Consider the following 27728-nt stretch of genomic DNA (forward strand, 5'->3'; position numbering starts at 1 on the left):
ATAATTTTGTCTACTGGTGTTGCTGCTTGACTTACCATAGACATAATATAAGTATAATAATAATAATAATAATAATAATAATAATAATATCCTTATATTATGTCTATATGACTTACAGTCAAGTTAATTTGTTGACTTCCGGTATATCACTCGATTGGCTGCCACCTATTGGCCATTCAGCGCCATTTCATCACAAATTAAACCGAACACCGGGAAAATATCCCCATAATATATCCATATAAGAAGCTACTGCAGGAGGTAAAAAAAAAGTCAAATAACATCAATTAACAGCTATATATTCACGTTATTGGTACAATTTTTAAATATTAATTTTATGCTGGGGGAAATAGCAACTGACAATCTTTCAATTAAAGTGGACATCATGTGATATTAACTAACATTTGTAACCAATGCTGGTTGGTTATTGTTTTATTGTTCTGGAAAATGATTCCAGAGTGAATGAATGAATGAATAAATAAATAAATAGGTTTTAACTTCCAATTTTCTTGATTGAAAAGTATTCTTCCTGCATTTTAATGTCATTTTGTGAGTTACAGTTAATGTTTATATTTATTTTGTAAGGCAGTACATGACCTAGCAGGAAAGTGATGGAGATTACATTTAAATCATATCAGGATGACTAAAGTGGCTGTGCATATAAAAACGTCTGCTACACATGTAAGAAAAAAAAACTAGGTGTAGCTAAGACGGAGATGCTGAAGGGGGATATAAGGATGCTCTGGTAGGAGACGAGACTGAAGAAGCTGAGGATTTTCTAAGAGAGCTCAAGGACAAAAGAAAGCAAAATAGGATGCACCCGGAACATAAAAATGAAAGAAAAAAAATGTTTTTTGGGATGAATGGGACAGGAGCATGCAGAGCTGAGGAGTTGGAGACAAGAACCATGTTTTTCATTACAAGCACACTGAATAAATATTAGAAAATGGTTAAAATATGAGGGCACGATAGTTAAACAGCAATATTTTTATATCATGTCAGGGATTTCTCATGACTGAAAACAAGAAGGGTGAAAAGAGAGATTAAAGAATGAATGAATTCAACATATTTAAAGAGAAGTGATAGAATTGGATTAGAGAATGAATTAATGTAGTTATTTGATTTGTGAAAAGGTCACATGCAGGCTGAGACGATGAATCTGTGTGTGAGAGAGTGTGTGTTACACGGGAAGGGTGGGGGGAGCAGGATAGTAGGCAGATGATGCCGAGGAGAGAGAAATACAACAAGTGACTGAACTGTTGCTCTGCAAATAAACTGACTGCGCGCCGGCATTTACGCACATCTAAAGTCTGGAAAAGTGACCTATCAGAGCTCGCACGTATTTTTCTGTCTTTTTCAAGGACTGTATAGAGTTTAATTAAACAATATTATTAGACTTTTTTTTTATCTCTCTTTCTCTCAATCTGCTTCGGATCGTTTTGGAGTTTGGACTCAGGGTGCAGAACTCATGGATGAGACGGTCAAAGTTTAAATGCTGCGCAGGATTCTGGTTGATTCGAGCTGAGTTTGGACCGAAGCGCAGCAACTTCGAACCGATGCGCCGGTGAAGGCGGCTCAGTTTTCCGGAGGATTTCGGTCCGGGTTTGGAGCGGAAGCGGCGTTTTTTTCACCGTGAACCCCGCAGAATGAGCACACACTGAACTCCGGGGCTGAAACGTCGGCGGGAAAAGCGGAGTTTTGGTAAGTCGGTTTGTTGATTTGTGCGCGACTCTTTCAAAAGTTTTGCTTTAAATCACTTGCTTTCTGATTCACCCGTGAATGTGCAATAAAGTAAATCATATTAAGTTTTTATTGCTATCAAAACCTGACGAAGTTAGTGGAATAAAATAAATAATAATACTATATTTCTGTTTACTTATGTACTTACAATATTACTATATTGTCGAACTGAAACTTATCTTAATATCATCATTATTTGTGTTATTATTATTATTAGTATACGTTTAATCTAAATAGAATATTTTAATGCTTTATGATTTCTAAGTCTATTTTTAATTCAGAAAACTGTCAATTAAGTGCATAACAATTTCATTTTTCGCATGCATCTTTCCCCCTGTTTGCATTCCTGAGTTGATTATTGTCACTTGCTTCATTCCTCCTTTAAGTTACGAGAGTCACTTGATTTGATGCTTGCATTAAAATGTTTCATGCTCCTTGTAAGCTTCTTTTCACTCAGTTCCCATTCTGGAGATGCAACCTCTTCCTCATGAGGATCACTTCATAGCATGTACTTTTATCTTTCCCTTTTTTTCTACCTAAAGTTGTAAGAGAATCCCTTCCCCATGATATGTGCAATAAGACATCTCCTACTTCACTCAAGCTACTTTTGAAAGAGCAGATTCAACTCCCCTTCCTCAGATTTAACCCCCTTTCTTTTACTAGCTGTAATAAATCTGTGGTGTGAATGCAAGACCAGATTTCTGGAATAAATTCTTGAACGCGAGCGGGGGAAAAATAAAAGCAGTGAGATTTAGCCGCTTCCTTGTTCTTCTCTTCTCGTTTCTGGACAGACAAGCGAGGCGCCTTTCCCTGAATGTGGAGGGTGAGATGAACTCCAGTGGGAATTTTGAAGACCCCACCTGACAGCTCCTCCCTGTCTGAGAAACTGAAGGATTTTCCACTGGAGCGTCCACAGCCACAGAGCAGGGAAAGAATAAAACCCCTTAAATTTAACATTTCGTCAGCTGTGAATGTTTTGCGACATATGATGTGTTGTTTTAAATTGGATAAAAGTCACCAGACCATGTGAGCCAGAGAAAAGGGAGAAACAAAACGGATGTACAAATGGGGAATCAGTCATTCCCTCCCCTCTGAGTACTGACATTACTCTACTCGTCTGTGACTCTTAGAATCCTTGAAAAGACTACATTTCTTCCCCCTGTCAGATAACATCCGACGTTGTGTCTGACACTTTCCCCTTTGAGTAGCTTTCTGACCCGAGGTCAGCCTGGCCGGCACAACCATTCCAGCCAAAGGGGAGGAGGACTTCCTCACGCTGGCCGCCTCACGGCTCAGCCGCAAGAAACGAGTCATTGGGGCTGGAGTCGGAGTGGCCATGGTCCTGGTCCTGCTGGTGGCCATTCCCCTATTGGTCCACACCACAAAGGGGGCCGGGTCCGGAGGTGGTGGCACACACTATGAGATGCTGGGGAGCTGCAAGATGGTGTGTGACACATTGAGCCCCCCTCAGGGAGAGCTGACTGCCGTCTCCCCGCAGCCTCCGGACTTCCCAAACCGGAGAGGCAAGCAGGGGTTTAGAGGAAGCCCCGGACTTCCTGGTCCTCCAGGGCCTAAAGGTCCATCTGGAGAGCCTGGTAAGCCCGGTCCACCAGGCCCACCGGGTCCTGGTCCAGGTGGATACGGTTCCTCCGTCTACACTCCTAAAATCGCCTTCTACGCCGGTCTGCGGAAGCAACACGAGGGGAGCGAAATACTGAAGTTTGATGACGTGGTGACCAACGTGGGGAACTACTATGAGCCGAGCACAGGCAAGTTCACCTGTCCTCTGCCCGGCATCTACTACTTCACCTACCATGTCCTGATGAGAGGCGGCGACGGGACGAGCATGTGGGCTGACCTGAAGAAGAACGGACAGGTGAGAGTCGTACAGGTGTTCTCTCTCCTCAAATGAGACTCTAATTATAAACACAGAAATCATTTTAGTGACACACTTTTACACACAATCACCAACTGATTTTTTGTTATAGTCATGGACAAAGTGGTGTATCATTATAAAATAGAAGAAAAATCCTACATGGGTTTCAATTTTTCTAAAAAGTGTGGCATGCTCTTGTAATTAGCCACCTTTACTGTTTTATCCCTAAATAAAATCAAGCACAACCAGCTAGCTTCAGAAGTTAACAAATCAGTGGATAATCCATCCAAACTGAAGAGCTTTAAACCTTTAAGTCCTAAACGTAGCGGCGACGATCCAGCCAAAGTTGCAGTACCGTAACTCCGCCACACGTTGCGCTATCTGAAAAATTCAAACGGTTTCTGAAAGGGGACACGTTGCGCTTTCCAGCCCATCTCGGGTTATTACGGTAATTTCATCCCCGCAGTAATAGCGAGTGAAATTAATCTGAGGGGGAATCTTTTAATAAACGGTAAATTGCGAAAATAACTTGCTAGATATTGAAAGTTCCACTTGTTAAGGATAAATGGGCAAATATATATTTACTCACAGAACTGCGTACAATTTAAATAAGCAAATATATACATTTTAATTTAGAACACAAATTAAAATGGATAATCCATTCTAGTGAGCCTGGCACACTTTTACACACATTTACACACAATCACAAACTTTGATATGTTTTTCTGGGATTTTTTGTAATAGTCATGGACAAAGTGGTGGATCATTATAAAATAGAGGAAAAATTTATTTTATAATGCCTCCAAAGCAGGCCTGTGGTAATTTTGGAGGAACTGCAGAGACCCACTGCTCATATTGAGGAATATATTGACTTGACATCCATTAGCTACACAACCCCATTTATTTTTATGGAAGAGTGGCAAGATTGTTAAATCAATGACAGAAAATCAAACGCAGTAAATTGATCAGTTTGCCTTAAACCTTCCTGATGACTCCGTTCTGATAATGGTGGTGGCAGCATCAGACTGTGGGGATGCTTCTGTTTTTCCAGGGAAAGGGAACCTAATCTAGACGTTTTATACGGGGGTAGAGGTTCACTTACTTACAGTCAGGACTGATGGCCCAGTCAAAGCCCAGGGAAAAAATAAACAAGAATAAGAGGCTGTAGTTCACTCTCTACAAAAGGTTAAAACACAGAGGCCCAGAACAAACGCATGTCACACTTTTTAAATTTTGACTTGCAAATATGATTTCAAATTATGTGTTGGTTTATTGCAAACATCCGCCACCCCCAATCCAACAACAAAAACAAGATGTTTGTGGTTGTAATATGTAAAAAGGTTCAAGATGTCCTGATACTTTGTCGAGGTGCTGCAGGCTCAAAAAATGTGAAGTTCTCTTGCGAAATACATCAGAAAGCCAAAGTTCTTCCTAGTCTGATGCACAAAAACTACTTCACTGTTCTTGTAAGTTTCAAAGTTAGAAATGTAGTTACTTTGCTAAAATCAGAAATATGTTCTCTAAAAACTTTAGGAGATATTAGAAAACTACTCTAAAAGGCTAACTGTATTAAAAGGCTAATGTTTGAACAGGACTGCTCCTCTATTTTTAGGATGGTAACCAAACAACATGAAAAAGAAATGTTTAAAAACTCAAAAAGAAAAGGTCTGACGGATAAGTTGCAAATAACACAAGATAATGGATATACAGGAAATTAGGTATTTAACAACAGGTTTTACTCAAAAGCTGCCTTAGAAAGAAGCTTTTTTTTTTTTTTTTTTTTTTTTTTTGCACAACTTGCAAACAAGGGAAGAGGAACGGAGTGACAGCCAAGCGATCAAGAGGATAACAATCCTCCTCGTCTCTGTGGAACGAAGCCAAAATGCAACAGCTGGCTATTGTCCTCTGAGGGACTCTGACTTTAGCACTAATAAATAAACAAGTACAAATGCCTGGAAAACGCCTTCCATCTGGAGAACAGGGACAAGCTTGAAGTACTAAGCCTTCAGTTGGATTTTGACATGTGTGCTGCACTGAAAAAGCAACGGCCAGGGGATTGCAAGAGAGAAAGAAGAGAAAGGAATGGAAAAGAAAGAGACGCTTTGCGTTAGTGCAAGTGTTCACTGGTGTAACATTTTCTGCACATAATTTACACGGTTCATGGACTAACAGCGTACAAGAAGACACCATTCCTGCACCAGATACATATGTTCAGTCAGATGATTTATTAAATCCACACTCCGAAAGATGTTAAAAAATGTGAATGCAGTCAGAGAACTTGGCAGCCGACGACCTAACACTGGAGAGAGCGATTTTGTTGATTATCATCCCTCCAGATACTTGAATAGAAAAAAGATTTCTATTTTCAGCTTCATACTGTAAGTTCACACCTGTTATTTAAAACAACAACAAAAAAAAGAAAACATTTTAGGTGAGAACCTATGATAGATTTTCAAGAGTTTTATTTGTCCAAATCTTGCAGAGATGAATAAAATCATGAGCTGGAACAGAGATCTCACTCTCTGGTCGCTCGTCCTTCATCGTAATGTTAAGGTCTTTCTTCTCCATAATTTTTCTGCAGTCAAGATTAAATAGAGAAACAAGAGCTGTTTGAAACGATACCAAAGCTGCACAAGAGTATGAGTCTTTGTGGTGTAAATAAGACAAAGCTTTATTCTCTTTTATCTGATATATTACAGCATATATGGAGAAGTTCTGGTTTTGAAAGGTTCTGAATAAAGATTGAGTTTTCCATACTTACTAAAGTGATTTTTCGGAGGGATCTCTTCAGTGTTACAGTTTTTTTTCAGTGGCTATTTGACCTCAGTGTGCTGCTTTGTGGGAGGTTTCCCTGCATGCTCTGGGTTCATCCTACAGACTAAGACGTATTCAGATCAGAGTGTTTTTCCTTACATTTCAATATTTCAGATCAAACTCATTTTAATATCAGGCAAAGATGAGCTGAGTAATAACCAAACTGTTTTCAACTTTAGATTTTATGTACTAAAAAACGTATCCAAACCGATTTGATCATTTGTGAACACATAATTTCCCACCGTGTTAAACTATGATTACTGTTTCCCCCCCTCTATTTTATTACTTCCAGACACGTAGAATCAAAAGACCACTTTTAATAGAGTCTGTCTGTCAACATGCAGTAGGCTAAAGACTCACAGTGAGATCCAGGAAGTCTCAAACGAACCCAGAAGAACATCTAAACTCACTGCGGGTCTCAAATGCTTCAGAAAAGGTCCGTTTTCAGGATTTGATCATAATTAAAAACACTGGGCAAAAAGATCCAATATGGAGACTGGACTGGCCCGTCTCACATTTGGCATCTTGACGATCATCAAGTCTCAGGAAAATAATCTGAGAGGCGAAACATTTTTGTAAGTTAATTAAAGAAACCACTGATTCTGCTCTCAAGCAGAGAAGACCTGAAGGAGTTCTGATCGGTTTCTGACCTGAAGCTCACCTGGGTTCTGCAGCAGAAGAATAATCCAAGGAACGTCGAAAAGTCCACATCTGAATGACCCAAGAAAGCATCGAGGTCTTGGACTGACGTATTCAAAGGATCGTAATCCAGCTGAGAAACTGTAGCGTTATGTTAAATATGCTATTTTTGTTACATACATAAGAAAACTCCAATATGAATGATTTAAAACAATGATGAGAAGCAAAATGGGTCAGAATCTCTCCAGTTATGTAAAAGACTCACTGCCAAGTGGTTGTTTGGTCGTTAGGGGGCGATTACTCTTTCACATAGGGTAAAGTTGAGTTGGATAGATTATTTTTTTTCCTTTTCAGAAGCAAAATAACTTAAAAACTGCTTCTTATAAGTTCACATGTCACCTTTATCTGGTATTAGAGTTAGTTTTCATGACTTGAAATGCTTAAATGTTACAAAGAAGCAAAATTAATCTCTAGGGTGGCAGAAACCTTTTCACAGCACTGTAAGTTGTCGTAGTTTTAAAAATGGGTTTATTTATGAGCCAGAGACAGATTTTTCATGCTCTTGGTGGGTTCGTCCCAAAATTATTCTGTATTTGTGGAATAAAAACTTCATCTTACCTTCGTCTTTACTCACTAAGAACACCTGGATGTTTGCATAACTTTGTAACAAATGAGAGAAAACATTTCCATTGTTTATCTGAATAGGTCGGGACCATTTAATTAAATTTAATAATTTCTTGAGGTGGTCGCATCACAACTTGTTTAAACTCTGATTGATAATTTTGTGAATTTAATTTAGTATTTAAAGTGTCTGTTTTGACTGAATAATAACCCAAAGCGTCTTGCAATTATATGTTGTCATAATTAGGAAATTAGTAACTATTATTTTAAGTTTTATGTCACATCAATACACTAAAATAATCAATTTTATCATTTAGACCTGGACATGTCTCAGCATAGTATCTTAGAATTTATCAGCTTAAAAAAATATATAAAAAGAAAAACACAAAGTCTTGGTTAGTTTGTCTTGGGTCAAACCCTCCTAAACTTCTCTGTTTTGAGGCGATCTGCTAACAAAGAGCTACAAAAAGCAAGATAATGTCAAGTTTGCTGTACTTTTTCAGTGTGATTTGTGTTCCCCAAACGCAAAGATCAGCTCACAGTGCATATTTTATGTGACTGACCAAGTCCATAAATATAGTTATTCCCCTATTTCATTGCTTTTGACGGAACGAACAGGAAACGTAAAGAGGACGGACGGCTAAATGCCAGATATAATTGGGGGTCTCGGTTAGTTGCGTGTCTGCTCTGACATTGTCATTCCTGTCTCCTCCTGCTGTTAAATCTTTCATTGCCTTTAGATGAGATCTTCTCCCCTTCACCTGTGCCCTCCTTTACGCACACATGCACACACGCAGGCACTCACCTCCCACTGTCGCCGTCCACACTGTCTATTGACTCCTTCCCCATTAATTATTTTTCCATCAACTAAATTATTTAACTCAATTTATAGCTGAACCTGGCTTACAGGTTCATTGCAGCTGCTGCATATTCCTGTGAACAGAGAAGCGTTTGTGCAGAACAGTGAAGCGACTTTGTGGAGACACAATTGTTTAATCGCCAGGTGAAGGCACAGCTTTCTTTCTTTCTTAATAAGTTATTGTCTTAGCTTATAGTAGAAATTGTATTTATAGGACGTATTTGTTTTAGACTCACCAAATGGTTGTTACTCCATTTGCTATCTCTCTGAGTGTTGACACGCAAGAACAAGTGTTATGAAGATCTAAACAGAAAGAAATTAAGCTCCATTTGGAAACATCCGGTTCTGTAATGAATGTGTGCTCTTAATGGTAGGTGTTTGTATTGGGATAAAGGGATAAAAATGTATAGTTATAGTTTAAGCTAACTTTATCATGATGTCATTTTTTATTTTTATTTTTTTCATAAAAGTTCAGTGTCCTGTAACGCTGAACAGCCAGACACTGAATGTTGATTTTGTTTGGGACAAAAGCTTCTCGCTGAGAGCACATTTATCTAATTACAACCGTAAAATAAAAAAAAAATAAAAAAAAGTAATTTTTGCCTTGAGGAACCAGAATGTGTCTCATATCTGGATTCTACTTAAGCAAAATCCCATAAGTTAAACACATCTAAGTTGTTCTTTGAGGCACTAAGAATCAGGATTGTTGGAGAGAAATGTTATTTCAATTTACTTTACTCAATCTCCTGTTCATGGAGATAAACAACAACAACAACAAAAAACTCACTTAAAGGTTGGAGGTCCACATCATATTTTGCATAAAAAAACCAAAGTCACAGGCGGCTTAGTGAAGACTTGAGGCCTAAATTACCAATATGTCCTCCCAAAGCTGAGCTGCGACCTCCTGCTCACCTGCACACACATTCAGCGCGCTCCTAAACATGAAAAGCTGCATCTCTTTCTCAGAAAATTAGCCTAATTTTGCTACTAAAATATACAATGTAGATCTTTTGTTTAACCCTAAAAAGAGCCTCCCTTCAATGCTCCACACCTTAAAACCTTCAAATATGTGAGGTGAGCTCATGAGTGCACATCCAAGTCAGAGTTTGTGGAAGTGTGGGAGCGGTCTGTATGTCATGGGCTGCATGATCTGAGTTATGACCCTGCTGATTGGATAGTTGTTTTTTTTTTTGCTTAGACCCTCATAAAGAAGCACAGCAGAGCACAAGGTGCTGGTTTTTACCACGCTGACCCTTAACATGCCATAAAATTACTTACAGAGTGGCTTTCAGACAACAAACCAAGGTTTCAGAGCCAACTACACTAAGCCTGAAAATTTGGGAGCAAAGCTGAAAGTGTGTTTGAGGAAGGCGGCTTGCAAACCCGACTCAGTTACAATTGACCAAATTTCAGTAAAGTATTCAGAAAAACCTGCGAAAGGATACCATAGTTGCATATTTTAAAAGTAAATTATACCAAACACTGATCAAATCAGTGTAAACTTATGAATATTTTATAAAAAAAAAACATCTCAAATAGAAAGTGGAAGTAGTTTCAAAAGTCCTAACTGACCAAAAATGGGAAAAAGAAATTTCAGACTCTTTAAGTTATGGTTGCTTTTATGCCATGTATGTAAATATTTGGTTTCAACTGTAAATTATAGTTGTTTTTTTTTGTGATCAGTAACTCACATCTTTCTTTTGTGTGTAAACCAGATTTAATACAACATCTAACATTAGCATAATAGGTATAAATTAGTGTAGAAGGACCAGGAGCTTATTTTATGCATCTGTTTCATCTTTTTTCTTACATTTAGCAGAAACAGCAGAAAAGATTTTGGTTGCTAAAAATGCTCCAATCCACTGAATAAAATTAGGAAAATGATTATAGTTTTTAGTGCCTGTGTGTGCGCGCTGCGTCTTTCACAGCATGTAAGGATGGATGTGTGAACATGTGTGTATTAGCTCAGAGCAGTTGTCAGGCTGATACGCACTGTTAATCAATGTCTTGTCAAAGGGAGCTGATAACGAGACACATCCCATGGAGAGATCACTGCAGGGACAGGGAAGCTGCAGACGAGAAGTCTGACATAAAGAGGAGCGTGTATTTACAGGACGGCCTTTTTTTTAACGCAGTGAGGAGTTGAGGAGCAAGAAAAGCAATTTGGTCGTAAAAGTAAGGAGAAAATGGATATATCAAGCCCCTGTCTCAAACTCTTGCTAATGAATCACAGAGCCGATGTGCAAGTTTACAACTCATTTGCTTGATTAAGCGCTCAGTGAATTGAATCTTTTTTCCTTTCAGTATGTCTTATAATTCATAAAAAGATTGGTGTTGAGGTGGATGACCTTTTCAATGGATATATAATTCACGACCAATATGTATTTTGCCCTTTACAGTGAGGAGCGTGGAGGGAGAGTATGAATATTTATAGCTGGTCCAGAATCGGTGAACCTGGCCAGCTGGTCAGTCTGCAGGTGGGGAAGGACTTATGGAAAAACTGGGTTTTCACAAGAGCACACTGTGAATAAGGACACCCCAAATCTACCCGATAAAATTAAGGCAACACATTGCAAAAAATATTATTAATTATGAACAAGCATCATATCCAAACAAGTCCAATATAACAGCTTAGAAATGTAAGTCAAAAGGCAGATAAGTGCAATCAATAATGTCAGAAGCAAAGTATGAAAAACTACCAGGCGAACACAAAGAAATCTGAATTAGTTTATTGAAACTGGAACTTTGCGTTTTCAATACTGTAAGAAAACAAGAGCACTCAGCTACTGGCTTTTCACTTAAAAACAGTCTAATAATATTAAGTGACAAACATGGATGAAACAAAATTATTTAGTTTTATTTACTTAGTTTTTAAACACTTTAGTTTCATATTTAAGTAAATAACTGTCACAAAGTTAAGTAAGTAACTGGGGTTGCTAGGTAACAGGCTGAGCTACGCTGGGGTTGCTAGGTGTGCCTGCTGATTTGTGACGTTACATTGTGGAGGTTTTTGAAACAGCTCATTTTCCAGACACAAAAAGCATTAACTTATTGCTAAAACCTGCTGGGTGGACACACACCTAGGGACAATTTAGAGAAACCAATTGACCTGAAAGTCATATTTTTGGACTATGGGAGGAAACCGGAGAAAACCCACACATCCACAGGGAGAACATGAAAACTCCACACAGAAAGACCGGGGTCGGGAATCAAACCCAGAACCTTCTTGCTGCAAGGCAACAGCTCTACCAACTGTGCCACTGTGAAGCCCAGAAACCCAAATGGACGTACAAAAATGTCTCTTTAAGGCTGAGTTTAAGCGCCCTTCGGAGGAAGTTTGTTTCAGCCCATTTTATTCTCATTCCTTCAGTCATGATCCATCCTGACTACAGGGTTGGGTCAAAACGTAGATGGACCATTAAGTCGAGAGCTTTGCTTTTGTTGCCCCAAGGGAGCAATCGACCTTTATGAACCACGGCTTCGCAGTAAGTCAAGATGACTCTCCTTCTGGCTCCTTCACTCTTTGCTCTGCAACAGTGCATGTTGAAGATGAAGGTCTGAAGACTTGAATGAAAAAATATCAACTACAAGAAGCAGATATGAGAACCCGACGCTCTCAGTCCAGAAACCTTCCTCTCCTCGATTATCAGCGAGAACAAAACAGCCCAGGTGGAGTTTAACCTGCACAGGTAGCAAGCTTTCTTTTTAGTGTTATCATGCAGAAACATCTCTTGCTTCGGACATACACGCACCCATTATTTACACTGAATGCTCCATAAAATGTATCGGGGAAAAATGGATTTGAACCTTGTCTAATTCCACGAAGCACCGATTGACTCCTGTGAGCAATCGTCTGTGAAGATAAAGATCTGGTCCGCTGTCCCACAGCAAGAGCGAAAGCCACACCATTCCTTCTGAATCGCAGGAGCAGTTTGTTTTGTTTCCCAACACCTGGAAGTAAAACATATCTGGGAGGCAGAGAAATGTGATTCATTTACAGTTTTTACTAAAAAGAGTTTGGTGGCAAAGACCGAGGTTTCATGTTGTGAAATAACAAGAAAAAGAACGGCACAATGTTAATTAACCATGTTTTCCACAGGTAACAAAAGGTTGGATTTAAAATGGCTACCTATATTAAGGAACCTGCAGAACATGTCTTTTTTTTAATGTCTTTTTAATCCTCAAAAAAACACGAAAGCTGAAAACAAACTTGCATCAACCAGGAAAGGCCTGGTCTTCTCTAGAAGCACCATGGCTGTATTCTCCATATAGTCATTTAATATTTCCCTATAACATTGTTTAGCGTCGCCACAATTAGCCGTGTTCAGATCAAACTCCTCGGCTTGAACAAGAGTCTCTTAGGCTATATTTGAATGTGTTCATTTAAGTGTTTGAGCACAAGTTGTAGCCTCAGATAATATACGTATTTTAAATTTGGCTCTTTGGACTTATGCAATTCTAATGGTGTCCAGACTGAAGAGGCAGACGTGAAAACTGTTCCAGCTTCGTTGTGGTTTGAATAAACAATCTGTACATCATTGTTCTCTTATGTATATCTTTAAATGCGAGGGTTTAACCTGAGCAGCTACATGAGGTAATTAACGAGATCTTTGAGCTAATTAGATAATTAAATAAAGCACTCAATAGTTGTGCTGATGACAGGCTTGGACTCAATTAGAAGGGAGGAACGGCTCGCCACCAGACAGCAGGTTCGATGCTACTGTGTGAGGTGCAAGCCGCTAATTAGAGTCTGAGTCAGACAAGGTGTCAATATGAAAGCACTTCATTAGACAGTTTTAACTTTATCTTATTTTGGCATATTTCAGCTGCTTTTTATTCTGCTATCTGAGTCTTTCCAGAATAAATCATATACATATGGGTATACGATTACATGGGAGACACAATGTGATATAAAGGTGTGAGGAGATTATTTTAGACCTCATTTCTTGCTTATAAAAAAAAAGAGCCTCCTTTATATCCTGCAGGTTTACATCTCTGTGCTATTGTCTTCCTGAACACACACATTCATGCTCATGCACACAGCTATTATTTGACTATATGTTTCCCTTTTAATGGCCGAGGCCATTATATTCTGCAGACCAAAAGGGCTCAGCTGGTTGTTGGCTGTGTTTGGCCTTTGCCTTTGTTGTGCCTTCCTGTTTGCCTCCCCATTATATCATTGTTCCTCCTCATCAAGGAAACAGAGGTTTGTCTCATTTATAAGCAGCAGAGTGTCACAGCGTTGCTGACATTTTCAGGTTGAACAAGAAGAATTGCAGTATGTTAAAATTTTTTGAGACTACAGTATGTAAATGTGATTTAAATGATGTTAAATGTGGATGTTTAATTAGGATTCTATGTGATGAACGGCATTTGCTCTGTCAGTTAAATTAGGGTGTTTTTTTGTGGCTAAATGCAGCGTTTATGTCTACACACAGGCGCTTGCACTGTGGATTTAAGGGACACATTTTGGTAACGGTGTTACTGACACAAAATCCCAATCCAAGTAATCCACACATGCAAAGATATTAACACAAATAAATAAATAAGTAATTTGGTTATGGGTGACAAAATGGCAAGCACTGATCAAATGAAAATATGAGACGCAAAATGGCACGGGAAGCAAGTAAACCATGTGAAAGTGTAGAAGAATACAATTATATTTATAGTTAAAAATGATCTTGTTTGGCTGATTTCCACTAAGGTATGCATTTATCTAAAATAAATTTACTGTGTCAAATGGACTGGGTCATTCTGACCTAGACATGTGGAATAACAATCACTGAACTGTTGTAAACACGTATCCAGCCAAATGTCAAAATGTCCCACCTGTGGACGACTCCGGGAAACTCCGATAGCCTTTCAGCAAAATGCGAGCCAAGAGATCTGCATCAACCAAAGGAAGAAATGGAAAGTAGGGCTGCACCGATTGCAATTTCCTGGTCGATTGCTGATTACTTATCTTTTAAGAAGTGTAACTTACCGATTCCAATTTTGGCCGATATAATTTTTTTTAAATCTGAAATGTTGCTTAATATATCAAGAAAGTTGCTGAATTGGCAACAACGGGGTGACTATTGCTAACTGTAAATGTGCAGACATGACTGGTTGGCCGGTTTGTCAGTCAGTCCTCTCTCACAGGAGGAAAGAAAAGCACACCGGTTGATTTTTAGACCTGTGCCGAAGGTTGATAACATCGGTGGATAAGATCGGCTTCACATGTAAAAATCGGTCGATCACCAATCTCCCAATATTAAGGAAATCGGCACCGATAAATCAGTTAGCCGATAAGTCGGTGCACCGCTAAACTGGACTGATTAAGAACAGCACATCCACATACAGGGACAGACTTGAGTATAAATACGGCCTGCTCTCTGCGAGAGTTGAGGGTTTCTGTGAGAATACTGAGAATGTGATTTGTGTAATGCAGGAGCGCCCAGAACCCTCCAACTCTGGCCAGAAAGAAGCAGACATGAACGGAGTCTGGTGTGATGATTTGTTTTGTTAATAGCAACCTTTACCTCTCCATTAAAAGTCAGTAATTAGAAGACAATTCTTTGGCCTCTCACTGGTGGCCATTAAAAAGGTTTCTCATGACTTTTGAACCTTGTTGTTACAAAACATACATATGTCTTTGGTTACAGACTGATTGAATATCTCAGATAGCACCGTAGGGGCAATGGCCATGAAGCAGAAAGAATTACATTTCACCATAATCCAGACACAAGCAGGTGCTCCTCTTGAGACTTTTTGGCAGAGCAGACAAAAACAATAACAACAATATTTTCCAAAGAGCAAATGATCTTTCATAGGGCACTGCAGAAATACCTGAGATCAGCAGGTGCCGTTGTTTAAATCAAATAAATTGATAATGCATTCAGCAGCCATGGCCTGTCTGCAGAATCACTGTAAAAGACGCCACTGTTGAAGAAAGAGCTGAAGGTCATTTGAAGGTTGTTGCTGAACATTTGGACAAGGGTTTATGAAATACTGGGAGAATATCTTGTAGAAACAGACAAAACCATGAGAGAAGGAAAATTATGCTGCACTTCAGCCAGGGTTTTTTTTTTTTTTTTTTTTTTTTTTTGCATTTTGGTCCTTGGTGTGAATGCAATTTACTGAGAAAACAATGACCCAGACAGTCAAGTCAATTCTCAGTTGGTTTAGGAAAAAAAACAAAGCTTCTGAAAGGTCCAGCTTATCACCTGATTTGAGTGCAATCAAAAAAAAATATGGAAAAAAAGCTAAACCAGAGTGAGCAGGAGGTGCCCCCCAAAAATGTCAAAACTTCAAGAGAGTTTGTTGGGAAGACTGGGACAAAATCTCACCTGTGCAATGTTGAAAATAAAGGCTTTTCTATGAAGCATTACGCACATTTCAGGTATCATGTTTTAATATTTACCTCCCATCACATTACATTTTACCGTGTGACTTACTTGGGTTGGTGGGAATTTCATTTCTATATCACCATTGAAAATATATATTTTTTCCCCATTGCATGTCAACTTCTGTGCTATGTGGTGAAAGAAATATTATATGTACATATTTAGAAAGAAGTTCAGAACAGAGGGTTGGCTGAAACCGGAGCTCTGTAGGTAGACCAACCGGAAAACCCCCTTTATATCCAATTAAGCCCTCTCCTCTTCCCTCAAAGGTTTCAGTCTAGAGCCAATTAGAGACTTTCTAATCAACATCTTGACACCTTGGGTCTTGAGTGTCATGGCAAAATATTAGCATTTAGTATGCCAATTAGTGTGTGAGTCAGCAGTGCAGGAATAGGGTTATATGTCGACCTGCATAATAGAAACAGCTGGTAAGGAGGCAGAGACACGGCAGCCATTTAAAAAAAAAGAAGGAAAAAGGCCATTTCAATTGCCCTTCCTCTTTCTCCCAGTTCACCCTTAAAGGTCCCTCAGGTAACTTTAAGAGACCCTGTCTCCATCGCTCGCTCCGCTCCGAGAGGTCTGTACATCACAGTGAATGAATCCTGTCAGTTTTATTACCAGCGGATCAAGGTGCCACAGCAAAACAAAACAAAACTGAAAAAAAGGGCCTTACATGGAGACCTCCATCCTCCGACCTCATTTATACCCCCTCCTACTATGAAACAGGCATGCTTGATCAGTTCCTTAGCTCCCTCTCCATCACCCACAGCCTCTCTAAACTTTGGATTTGTGTACTTGAATCTTTGTCTCTACAAGCTAAATATATCTTTATTATTTATATTTTCCCCTGCAGGCTACTAAAAATGACATAGATCTGTTTGTGAAATATATTTAAAATAAATTTGTCACACAAAACGGTCGGGCTCGGTCGGAAATACAGATTTTGCCAGACATTTATCCTTGTCAGATAGATATTTCTACTCTGTCACTTTTTTTTTCTGTCTCTTGCCCCTCCTCCCCACTTCGCCCATTTAATGTTGCCCATCTAATGAAAAGTGTTGGCAGTGTAATCTTCTCTACTGTCTCCTGGGTCTCCCCTTCTTCCCCGTAGTAGCAGATCAAGTCAGAACGGCGTTGGCCCAACAGGCAGAAATTCTCTCCCTTGTCGCTATCAATCTCCACCGCTGTTGACAATAATCCTGATTTGCCTTTCCACTCTTGCTTTCACTCCCAAAGCCCCAGTGCCTTCTCCTGCCCACTTTAAGAAAACAAGATTTCACTCTGATTGGTACTGACAGCTGCACCTTCGGACTCATCTGTGCAGGTTTCATTGTTTCGGCACACGGGCGTTATGGTGCAAGAAATTGATACATGTCCTCTGGTAATGGATTCAACACTCACATATGAGACACAATTATTTAAACAAGCTTATGCTTTGCACATTTAAATTAATCACCAGAGTAGAAATTTATGTGCACATTTTGATTGTTTTTTTTTTTTTTTCTTTTTTATTGTGCTAAAAACTTACACAGATTTTTATTTTTGGGTCGAAGACTATTTCTTGTGAGGGATGGGAAAACATTTAAAATGAAAATGATGAGGAATTTTTGTCATAGGGTTCTTTGCAAAAGTATTTATACTTACATTTTTTATTATTATTATTTAAACATGTTAGAAATACCAAATTTAAAGTATTTTGTTGGGATTGCATAAGGCAATGTAATCTACAGAAATATGTTTTTTAGTTTTTTCCCCCTGTTCTTGTGTTCAGCACATTTTAGCCTAATGCCTCCAAGTAAAATCCAGTATAAGCAGCGTCCTTTATAAGTCTACAGAATCTGTGTCTCATTTAATCTCAGGATAAGTACACAGCAGGTTTTTTTTTTTTTGCATAACACATTTCAGCCACATGGCAGCTCAAAGTGCTTTACAAGATCAAAACACGACAAAACAACGAACCGTAAAACGAGCAACAAACATTGCATTTTATCAAATGTCATCAACATTTGTGAAGGCTGCAGGGGTTTGTCAGAGAACGTTAGTGAACAAACAGTATCGTTATGAACAGGGAACACAGCAGACAGGTCAACAACAATGTTGTGGAGAAGTTGTTTGACCAGGCAAGATGACAAATAGTCAGAGAATCAGTGAAGAAGGTAACTCTGGAGGACCTGCAGAGCCAAAAACTCAAATTGGATAATCGCTCACCAAGCACTAATTTTGCTCTTTATATATTAGAGCTATGTAAAAGGGTGAAAACTTGAATGTAAGAGAAAATCTGTGACATGAGTAGGGAGCTGTTCATAGACCCTCTACATTTGTTATAAATGAGTGGAAGCTATTTTGCAATAATACAGATATGAATGTCTACATTTGCAAACCTGCTTGAGGAAAAACCCCCAGACTCACCTTTGTAATTGCAGCAAAAGGTGATTCTACAAAACGCTAACTCGGCAGGCCAAGAATAAATGCACACCACACTTTTCAGAATCTTATTTCTAAAAACGACAACCCCACCCCCCCAAACATTTTCCACGTTTACAGTTGTGACATGACACGTTGGGAAAAACTTGTAAATACTTTTTTTTAAATGCCCTGTAGCTATGAATTTCAAACCAATTGAATTTAGAGGGTTTTGTTTAGTACCAAAAAGTTTTCATAAAGAAAACATGACAAATTTAACAACTGCAGGGGTCTCGTCATGCTACTGCAAAATGACTTAATGTGAGATTAAGACAGTGTATCTTAATCACACTGTGTCAACCGATGGTGACCACAGCTATATCCTAAATGTCAGACTCTTGTAAATATGTATTTAAAACGTCCGAAGAGGAGGATGTGTTCCCTGGGTCACTGTACTTACAGAAGGAGAGAGGGACCATGAATTAATCATAAACACACCACAATAAATGTCAGCATCTCCACTGTCTGAACAGAGGCTGAACAAACCTATGTGTCTTCTAAGGAAGTCAACCATAAGCCATAAATAACATTGTGTCCTTTTGGCTGGCAAATATAATTAGCTGACGTTCATATTTAAAGGCCATTTCACTGAGGTAGTGTGAATATCACTGCGGCAACATTTATTGGTTTGTACGGGTTACTCAAAGCATGATTTACGGTACTATTGTTCATTTCTACATGCATTGTACTTATTGTAGGGCAAGCGAGGGTTAACTGGAGTTTTATTTAAATTTCAGAGTAACATCTAGTTGGGAGATCCAGTAGATTCCCTACATGCTGGCTCTTCTCTCTGAGCCATCTACAGATTTTATTTAGCCTTCAGATCCTTTAAGTGATCAGTAGAGGCTTTGTTTGAGTGGTTTAATGCAAAGTTGTTAAACCTGCTGTTTGATCGACCTCAGTGTGGAGAAAGACAACGTAATTCTGATGGACAGTCGAGCTAAGAGGTAGTTTTCAAATGAACTTTTGCAATTTTAAAACCAACCCTGTAAAATTTAGATGATAGTTTATATTATTAGTTATTCAATAATTAGTCATTTCTCTCACAGATTTAAACCTAAATGATTTTTAACCCCTCTCCTATTTTGAACTTGTAAAATTCTTATCTTTTATGGTTGTTCTTCTTTTTCTTGCATGTTGAATTAAATTATTTTCTTTACATAAGTGTTTATGTTGTTTTTTTTACAATATGTTTGATAAACTCAAACTCATTGACCAAAGAAGTTTTATTCTGAGAAGAAAATGATGCATTTCTCTAGTAAATATATTTTTGTGTGAAAAATATAAATACATAAAAAAATAGTATGCCAGAAATTATTCATATGATTCCCAGTAATTACAGTATTACAGTAATAAAAACCTTCCTATAGTTGTCATAACCCACTCATACTTTGACGATTTATCACTTGTGATGAGTTTGAAGTGTTTGAACCTTTACATAACCATAATCTTACGATTTTCTGTCAGGTCATGTCAGGACTCTGGTCTGGCCACTGCAAAACATCAATACTTCATACAATTAGAAGAAATATGTTAAAATATGTTAAAACATAAATATGTTAAAACATTATTTTATCCCTCGACCTTGGGTCATTGCTGGAGTCATGGGCATCTTTTTCCGTATGAAACGTAAAGATCCGATCGTTCATCTGTTTGCACCTGCGTTGGGTGTTAATTTTTAAAAATATATTGAAAGCCTACAGTATATAGTGGTTTTGCCTCCAATTGATACAATTGAAGGTCGCTCAGTAATTTGGTTTGATCCGTCTTCATAAGAGACAAATGGCCTCAACTGGAATCAGAACCAAAGTCAATAGAAAAATTTAACTAATGCAGTTAAATATAGTTATACACAGGATTTGAACATTTGGTAACACTGAATAAGACTGACATGACACTTTCATAAACATGACATAACACCTGTCATGAACATGAATAAGCCTTCATGAATATTTATGACTGTTGTCATAAAGCGTCATTCGGTAAATTATGACACTTTTAATACAAAGTTGACATTATTCAAAATGTCTTTGTTATGACAACTTGACATTAACCAGGAAATCATTACTGTTTAAACTTTATCTTTAATAACATAAAGTTACCTAATTTTTAAAGTGCAATCAGTAATACTTTTATAACTAATTTATATCAATAATGATTTCTTGGTTAAGTGCTATTCCATTTGACCAAAAGGGCACTTGGGGGCAAGGAGCAAAAGGGGCAGGTGCTCAAGCACCCCCAGCCCGCCACCCCGTTCCCCCCCTCCCCCCTGCATGTGCCTGATAGCTCCGTCTCAGGATTTAAAAGTTCGAGTTATCAAACTCACACATCAAATGCAATGGTTTTAATAAATAGGCAATGCAATTTGCTTTGTCTATAAGTGCTTCTTACGTTCTTTGTTCATCAGTGCACTGTTCTCAAAGCTAGTCATATCTGGCTGACAGCCTTTAGCTCAGCTGATGGTGCCGTCTGGGGAATTTCGCCATTCAGCCATGCAGACAGATGTTGGATGTACAAGTTGTCAGAATCTTCTTGGTTTTTTTTTATTTTTTGGGGGGGGGTGGTTGTTGTTTTTCTTTTTTCTAAAACCTATTAGATCTCCTTTGGGGAGCTGTTCATTCACTTTGGAGCACGGCACACTTGCTCTTTAAAGCAACAAAAATCCACGAATCCAGCACATTTTGTTCCTCAGGTGTTCGCTTGAGTTTCACAGAAACAAAAGGAGAAGAAGAGCCACTTCATCCAGTGTGTAGTATCTCATCCTGGCCTCCCGCTCGTATTTCATCGGCCCGTTTGACCACTGCTGCCTAGCCTGCTCCCCCATTTATTGTGATTGTATGGAGTTATTGAGGAGTTGAACCTATTAGGCGGGGATCTGCCATGGCTGTCAGACTACCAATTACTGTAGCTTGCAGCCATGTATAGCCTGGCTTAATGCATCTGGACAATATGGGAGGGGTGAGGGATGTTGTAAGGAGTTGGGAGGGGGAGGGATGTAAGGGAGGACGTCTTGGTATTTTGGGGGTCGGGTAGGGTTTCTCTGGAGACCTGCTATAGTAGCGTGTCGTTAATCAATCCGATTTAGGCTGGACAGGGACACACTTAGTCGCTGCTCCCACCAACACTGGCAAGCGGGGGAGAGGAAACGCGTGCGTGACCTGCATCTTATTCCGATGCGCGGACACAAAAAGATGGATAGATGGGCCGAGAATGAAGAGAAAAGGATCGGGTGGGGAAGGAGAGAGGGATGATGGAGCGGGTGAGAGGTGTGGTGGGGGAGACAACAATTAATGGAGAGATGTGAGCTGAATTAAAACAAAGGATATGTATTGATTTATTTCCGTCTTTGGGAACGAAACAAACATGTTCACCTTGTTGCTGTTAAACGAACGCTTTTGCAAAAAACCATAAATATTCTCAGTTGTATTGAAGAAAGGTGACAAAGGTGGGATGTGAGGGGGAAAAATAGTTATTTTGGACTTATTTGATTTATCTTTCTGATCACATGGGAAGCTTGATGACTGTTGGAGATGATGAACCATATCCTCCATCAGACTGAGACCCAGAGGAGGAGACAGAGGATGGAGTTGGGGCATTGTATTTGCATTCATTAATATGTATGCAGATGCATGCTTTATTCTCCACTGTTTGTCTGCTCGGGTAGTTTGTTACTTGGCCAGTGAAAGCTCAATTTATTATAAGATTTGCTTACTGATTGTAAAAACAGACTTCAGTGAGGGTGGATGAAAACAACACCTTCACATTTTTAACAACAGAATTGATAAAGAGGCCGATGTGCAACTTTATATCTTTACTGTGGAACTGTTCTCTGGAAATATACAGCAGAAATTGTGTTCATGACTTTGTTTCGAGCTTATTTAACGACTGCGACATTCATCCTTGTCATTTCTCAAGACAGGGGCCGCAGCTAAATCACTGCGAAACATTGCAGCAACAATGTAAACTGTTCTGTAAATATAGTCCTCATCAGAAGACTGTTTATTCAAAAAAGAGGGGGCTTGCCAGGGGTGTTTAGTTGTTGCTTCACAGTAGGTGATATGAGGGTTTCGTATCAGTCGATATTGATAATTATTGATTCGGGGTTTTTTTTGTTTGTTTTATATCTGAGATACTGCCAAACTGGTGATGTGACCTTTTCTCTTTTATTCACAGTTTTCACTCCATGGCGTTGTTTTTTTATTATTATCGTTATTTTTAAGCAGTTATGAAGTATGGTGGTAAAATCTTAAACTGCTGCTGTGAATGTTTCTCAGCTAGTAGTCGCTAGGCAACCACAAGCTTGTTGCTAGGTGACCAAAGAGTGAGTGAGTTAGTTGATTCCACCAGTCTTGCTTTGCAGTTCTGAATCTGACTTCAATGAATATTTTGGATATTCTATGATGATGTCTTTACTGTGATATATATTACTGTTTTACAGTCAAGCCCTACTTCACATGTACCATTTTCCATATTTTACCTAAACTACGCACTAATAGACACCATAACACTTTGCTACGGTGTCGAAATAACCTAAAATTTTAGACCCACATTTTAAAAGAACATTATTCATGAAGCTCTGGTTTATGTCTGGTTTCTCTCTTGCTAACTTTGGTCTGATCATGTGTTTTTTTAAGAGAGCAAAAGTTTTAAATGCCTGATAAATTATCTGATATGTCCCCTGACACATTCATCCCTCTGCAATCCCCCTCTGCTACAGGTGGATCAGCTGTGAGAGCAACAATCCTCTGGGGAAATAAATTGATACTGACTAAGAATGTGCTCTCAGATGGAGGTTCGAGGCCAAAGATCACTGAACATCTCATTTATCTACCCAGTGAGCAGGAAGGGATCAGCACTGATGACATTAGCCCCCAGATCACAGTATGAGCAAACTGGATGCAGCATCTTTCCAAATAAACTGAATCTGATGGTTGATTGTGAAATAGTTGTCTTTTACAACAATCTTCCTGTAGAGCTTTGCTTTTAAATAGAAATATAAAGTCAATATGACAAATCTCACCATACTTTAAAAGCTAAATGAGCCCCTCAGAGGTCTTGACAGAGTTTGAGTCGCAAGAAAAGCGATCCAGATTTAAATTTAACATAAACAAGTAGTTGCTTTCCAGGATCAGAAGCTTAGTGGTATACTGGTTCATGAGCTATGGTGTCTGTTTAGGACCATTATTCCTCTGTGGGATTGTCTTTTTCTACTTCGTCCTTGTGTTGCTCTGCTAACCAATTCCTTCTCATCCGACGGTAAAAGTTTGAGTTAGGGGTTTGAAACAATTGAGTGTTCTTGCTATATAGAAGTACCAAAACTGAAAATAGCATAACCAGAGTCGACTGTCATTAAGGTTCTGGAATGGTTCGGACATCATTCCAGCTAGATTTATTTGTTTAATAAATAGATCAAAGCAGGAAAACAACCAATTTGGATTAAATTTGCACGTGCTGCCAAAAACAAAGTGATCAAATCTAGAATTATGAAGCTTGTTGGGGCTACAATAGTATGGTTTAGGTGCAGCAAGCTAAGGGGAATTTATCCAAATCTTAGTGGGGGTCTATGTATATATTTGGACCAATATGTATAATTTTAGCTATGTAGAAATTATATGAAATCCACCATGATATAAACTTGTGCACCCATTTCCTGTTGTTGAATCTCATTGTATGTTGTATAATCATCTAGAAGTGAAAAAGAACAAGGTTAATGCGTCATTAAAATCCATTAATTTAAGTACTATTTATGATGCAGATGAGTGCATGTAATGAAGAGCTGAGTACTATATATTCAATAGCGTTGCGAGGTTGAAGAATATGTGGATTAATTTGCCTGAATAAAGTTTAATAATTGAAAATGGGACCTGACTGAATAGAGAAAAGATGATTCCCAACAAGAAATCAAGATTCTTATGGGAAAAATGTAGCAACAGAAATTAAATGAGCAACATGTACAAAAAAAAACACAAAAGAAAACTGAAAGGTTTTCCCTTTGGTTTTAATCTTAACTTCGAGCTTTGATCTACGTTCTTGTCTCTATGCCAGGTGAGAGCCAGCGCCATCGCCCAAGACGCAGATCAGAACTACGACTACGCCTCAAACAGCGTCATCCTGCACCTAGACGTGGGCGACGAAGTGTGTGTTCAGCTGGACGGGGGCAAAGTTCACGGTGGAAACACCAACAAATACAGCACCTTCTCCGGCTTCCTCATCTACCCCGACTGACAATATAATCCCGCCTCCTCCCCTTTTACCCTTTGATCGAGCGAAGAGTTTCCTCCTGTTTCTTCATCCAACACATCCTGCCATCCATTCATCCTCTCTCCATTTAATGCATATAGTGACATCATGACAACAGAGCTAAAGAAAGCTTGTGTAAAAAGAATATAATGTACATACATCAGACAAGATTGACTCATGATGCACACACCTTTTGTGATCTTTAATAAAATGCCATGTACAGTATGTGTAAGCATGGCTAAAATAAATCATCTTCACTTTTACTCCAATCATTTTGCTGTTTACACGATATTGAACTTCAGTTTTTGCTCAAAGACAAACCAACTGAAATGATCCCTGAATGTAGACTGTCAATCCGGGGCAGAAGTATTCGGCTGCAGCCTCTTTCCCTCACTGTGAGATAGATTTCCATTGCGACCAAACAAGAAAAAGGCATGAATATATTGATCGCAGCTGATAATTCAGCACACCTCTCGATTATAACGCTGTGTGTTGTATGTCTGTGTTAATGCCTGTGCGGAAGCATACGAGTGTGTTTTTTTTTTTGCCCTTAGGTTCTGTGGAAGTGTAAAAGCATCCTGTTGTTGTTGGTGTAATTTGCACAGAAAGGGGGAAGGAGGGAGTGAAGCTGCTGGTAACAGTCCCTCAACACACACACAGTTTATCAATACCCAGGTTTAGCTTCCAGATTGATTCCTGAGCCTCGGAGCAACATCACGTTATGGTAACAAGCTGAGATTTCTTCTGAAGCCCATGCTCAGTTACACATTAAGTTTACGTCTACAGTGTGTCGTATTGATCGAAGTGTGCTTTTTTTTTTCTCAATGAGATGAAAAAAGGTGGATAATTATGATGTCATTTTTGATACCAATTTACTTTCTTCTCAATTTAACTTACTTCATTTTTTTCCACAAATGCAGATTTTAATATGTTGAGAATCAACAGCCCAACTTCTCTCATCAAAATTTAGAAGCGTTCATCTAATTGTTTCCTTTCACACTTGACTTTTAAACTTCGTCGATACATTTCCAATAGGCTTGAGGGCAGCACTATTCCTAAACGTTAATGTTTGCATACTTTATTCATTCCAAAACCAGTTTGGTTTGGGATGCTGGACCACCCAATTATAGCCATCCAGCTGGTAATTTACCATAAAGTTAAATAATTTGGAGGATATTCTTAATTTTTTCATCTACTTGGTACAATTAGCAGCAAAACAGACTTCAGTATGATGATGCTACGACCGTGTATTAAGGTTTGAAATTGTAACTCTGACGCTTTGATACACACCTCTTAGTGTCACCAAACTGCTCGATTTTTGTGTTGTCTGACCTCAAAGACTTTCTGAAAAGGGCATTTGGCTTGTTTATGTGGGCAGATGCGAAATGTTGTCAAGCTTGAGCATGTTGATTTAAGGGAAGGTGGTTCTTGTTTTCTTGTGGACTGTCACAGTCGTAATTCAACATCTTTCGGTACATAATGAACTCCAGGCTCGATAGGTCTCAGTATCGTTCCTGAACGTTCAAACCAATTTCCTTTAATGTGAAAATTAAACACAAACGGGTGTTTCAGTGGGACACTGATAAGCTCTGGCAGTTTGCTAAAGGCTGTCCTTCTACAAGATGTTAAAAAAAATAAAAAAAATACTGTCTAAAGGGCGTATTTTAGCCTACATCCACCCCTTTGAGGCCTGGGATAAACAGGAAAACAGACGGCATGCCACATGTGAAGTTTTCCTTGCAGCCATAAATCATGTAAAACCACTTGAGTGGCATCCTGAAGCAAGCTGAAAAGGAGCATAATCCTCTTAAAACACACGTCTTGGAGGTTCTTTACAAAGTGCCAGAGCTCCTTGAATTAAAAGAATAGAGCAAGAAAGGTTCAAACCTCTTCTTTAGCTCGGCACAGAAAGATGGTTACAGTGAGGCAGGGATGAGCTTTTTCTTTAAAATGTGTTTTTCATTATTTCATTGTAAACGGACACATATTAAAATGTTTTTCTTTTCAAAATGCAGCTGACTGTTGTTGACTATTAGTGCCATTTGCCATAAGTATAGGTTCTTCGTGCCTTATATATATATTTTTTTCCCTTTTGAATACATTTCTTTCCCTTATTAAAATAAAAATATGTGCAGAAGTTGATCCACAGGATGCAACAGAAACGGAGAGGGATTTCTCCCTCTCCGTTTTTAAAATGTTTTCATCCACTGGTAGTGAATATTAAGCAGAAGAACGCTACTATGAGTCTTTGTTTTATAACTAGAAGAAAATAAATCCTGTAAACGTTGGAAAAGTGGATAATGATGTAAGGAGAGAGAGAAAAAAAACTATTTGTAAGTCAGTTTATTTCTGCATCCATAAAACAAGGATGCTTACCCCTAAAAGAAATCCTGTGAAGAAATGAGTTGTAACTTTCACTTGTAAACAGTGAAGGGAAGAGTTTATAATTATGCCTAATGCTTGACCTCAATACTGTAAATGTATCGTATGTCTTCTTGTCCCAAATATAAAGCATGACTCGTCTCTCATGTGAAATTATCCGTTCATCTCATAATTTTCTTGCTGTAACAGAAAAACTCAGCCGACTCCAGGATTTTACACCTCCAGTTCCCCCCTCTGAGGCTTTCATAACACCACGATGACATGCTGCATCTCACTGTGTGTGTTATTACCGGAACTGTTACCTTTGATTGGAAAAAGTTTGAGTTATTGTCACTGTGCATTTGCAAGCTGAGTTGTGTGTTCTACTTTGTTACTGTGAGCTGCAGTGTTTTCCCCCCTCCCCCCTGAAAGACCATTAAATACAATAAAAAAAAAAGAAAATTATGAACTATTTCACTGTAACTAAGTCCAACAAATGGCTTCCCGGGTTTTATTATACACTTTTATTATTTATTCTGGGGAAAAATAAAGAACCATGTGGTAAAATCTGTTGTGAAGCGGTAACATTTTTAAAGTAACATTGCATTTTTTAGAAAAAAAAAAGAATCAAATAAACTTGATTTATCATACAGCAGAGCTTAGATATTAATAATTTACTACTTTGACAACGAAGAACAGGTAAGTACAAATTCATTTTTACAGTGTAGAGCAG

The 27728-nt window shown here is 38.6% G+C and overlaps 1 protein-coding gene across 1 annotated transcript; it reads left to right on the top strand.

Annotated features, from left to right (window-relative positions):
- The first annotated feature begins 1159 nt into the window (after positions 1-1159).
- c1ql4b (complement C1q like 4b) lies at positions 1160-27562 on the top strand. Its single transcript, XM_014998072.2, has 3 exons — positions 1160-1698; positions 2529-3613; positions 24440-27562. The coding sequence occupies exons 2-3, from the start codon at positions 3074-3076 to the stop codon at positions 24617-24619; spliced, it is 720 nt and encodes a 239-aa protein (XP_014853558.2). The 5' UTR covers positions 1160-1698; positions 2529-3073; the 3' UTR covers positions 24620-27562.
- The last annotated feature ends 166 nt before the right edge of the window (positions 27563-27728 follow it).

The sequence above is a fragment of the Poecilia mexicana genome, unplaced genomic scaffold (genome assembly GCF_051168715.1).
Source record: "Poecilia mexicana isolate PSO_F unplaced genomic scaffold, ASM5116871v1 scaffold_5, whole genome shotgun sequence".
Taxonomy (NCBI): domain Eukaryota; kingdom Metazoa; phylum Chordata; class Actinopteri; order Cyprinodontiformes; family Poeciliidae; genus Poecilia; species Poecilia mexicana.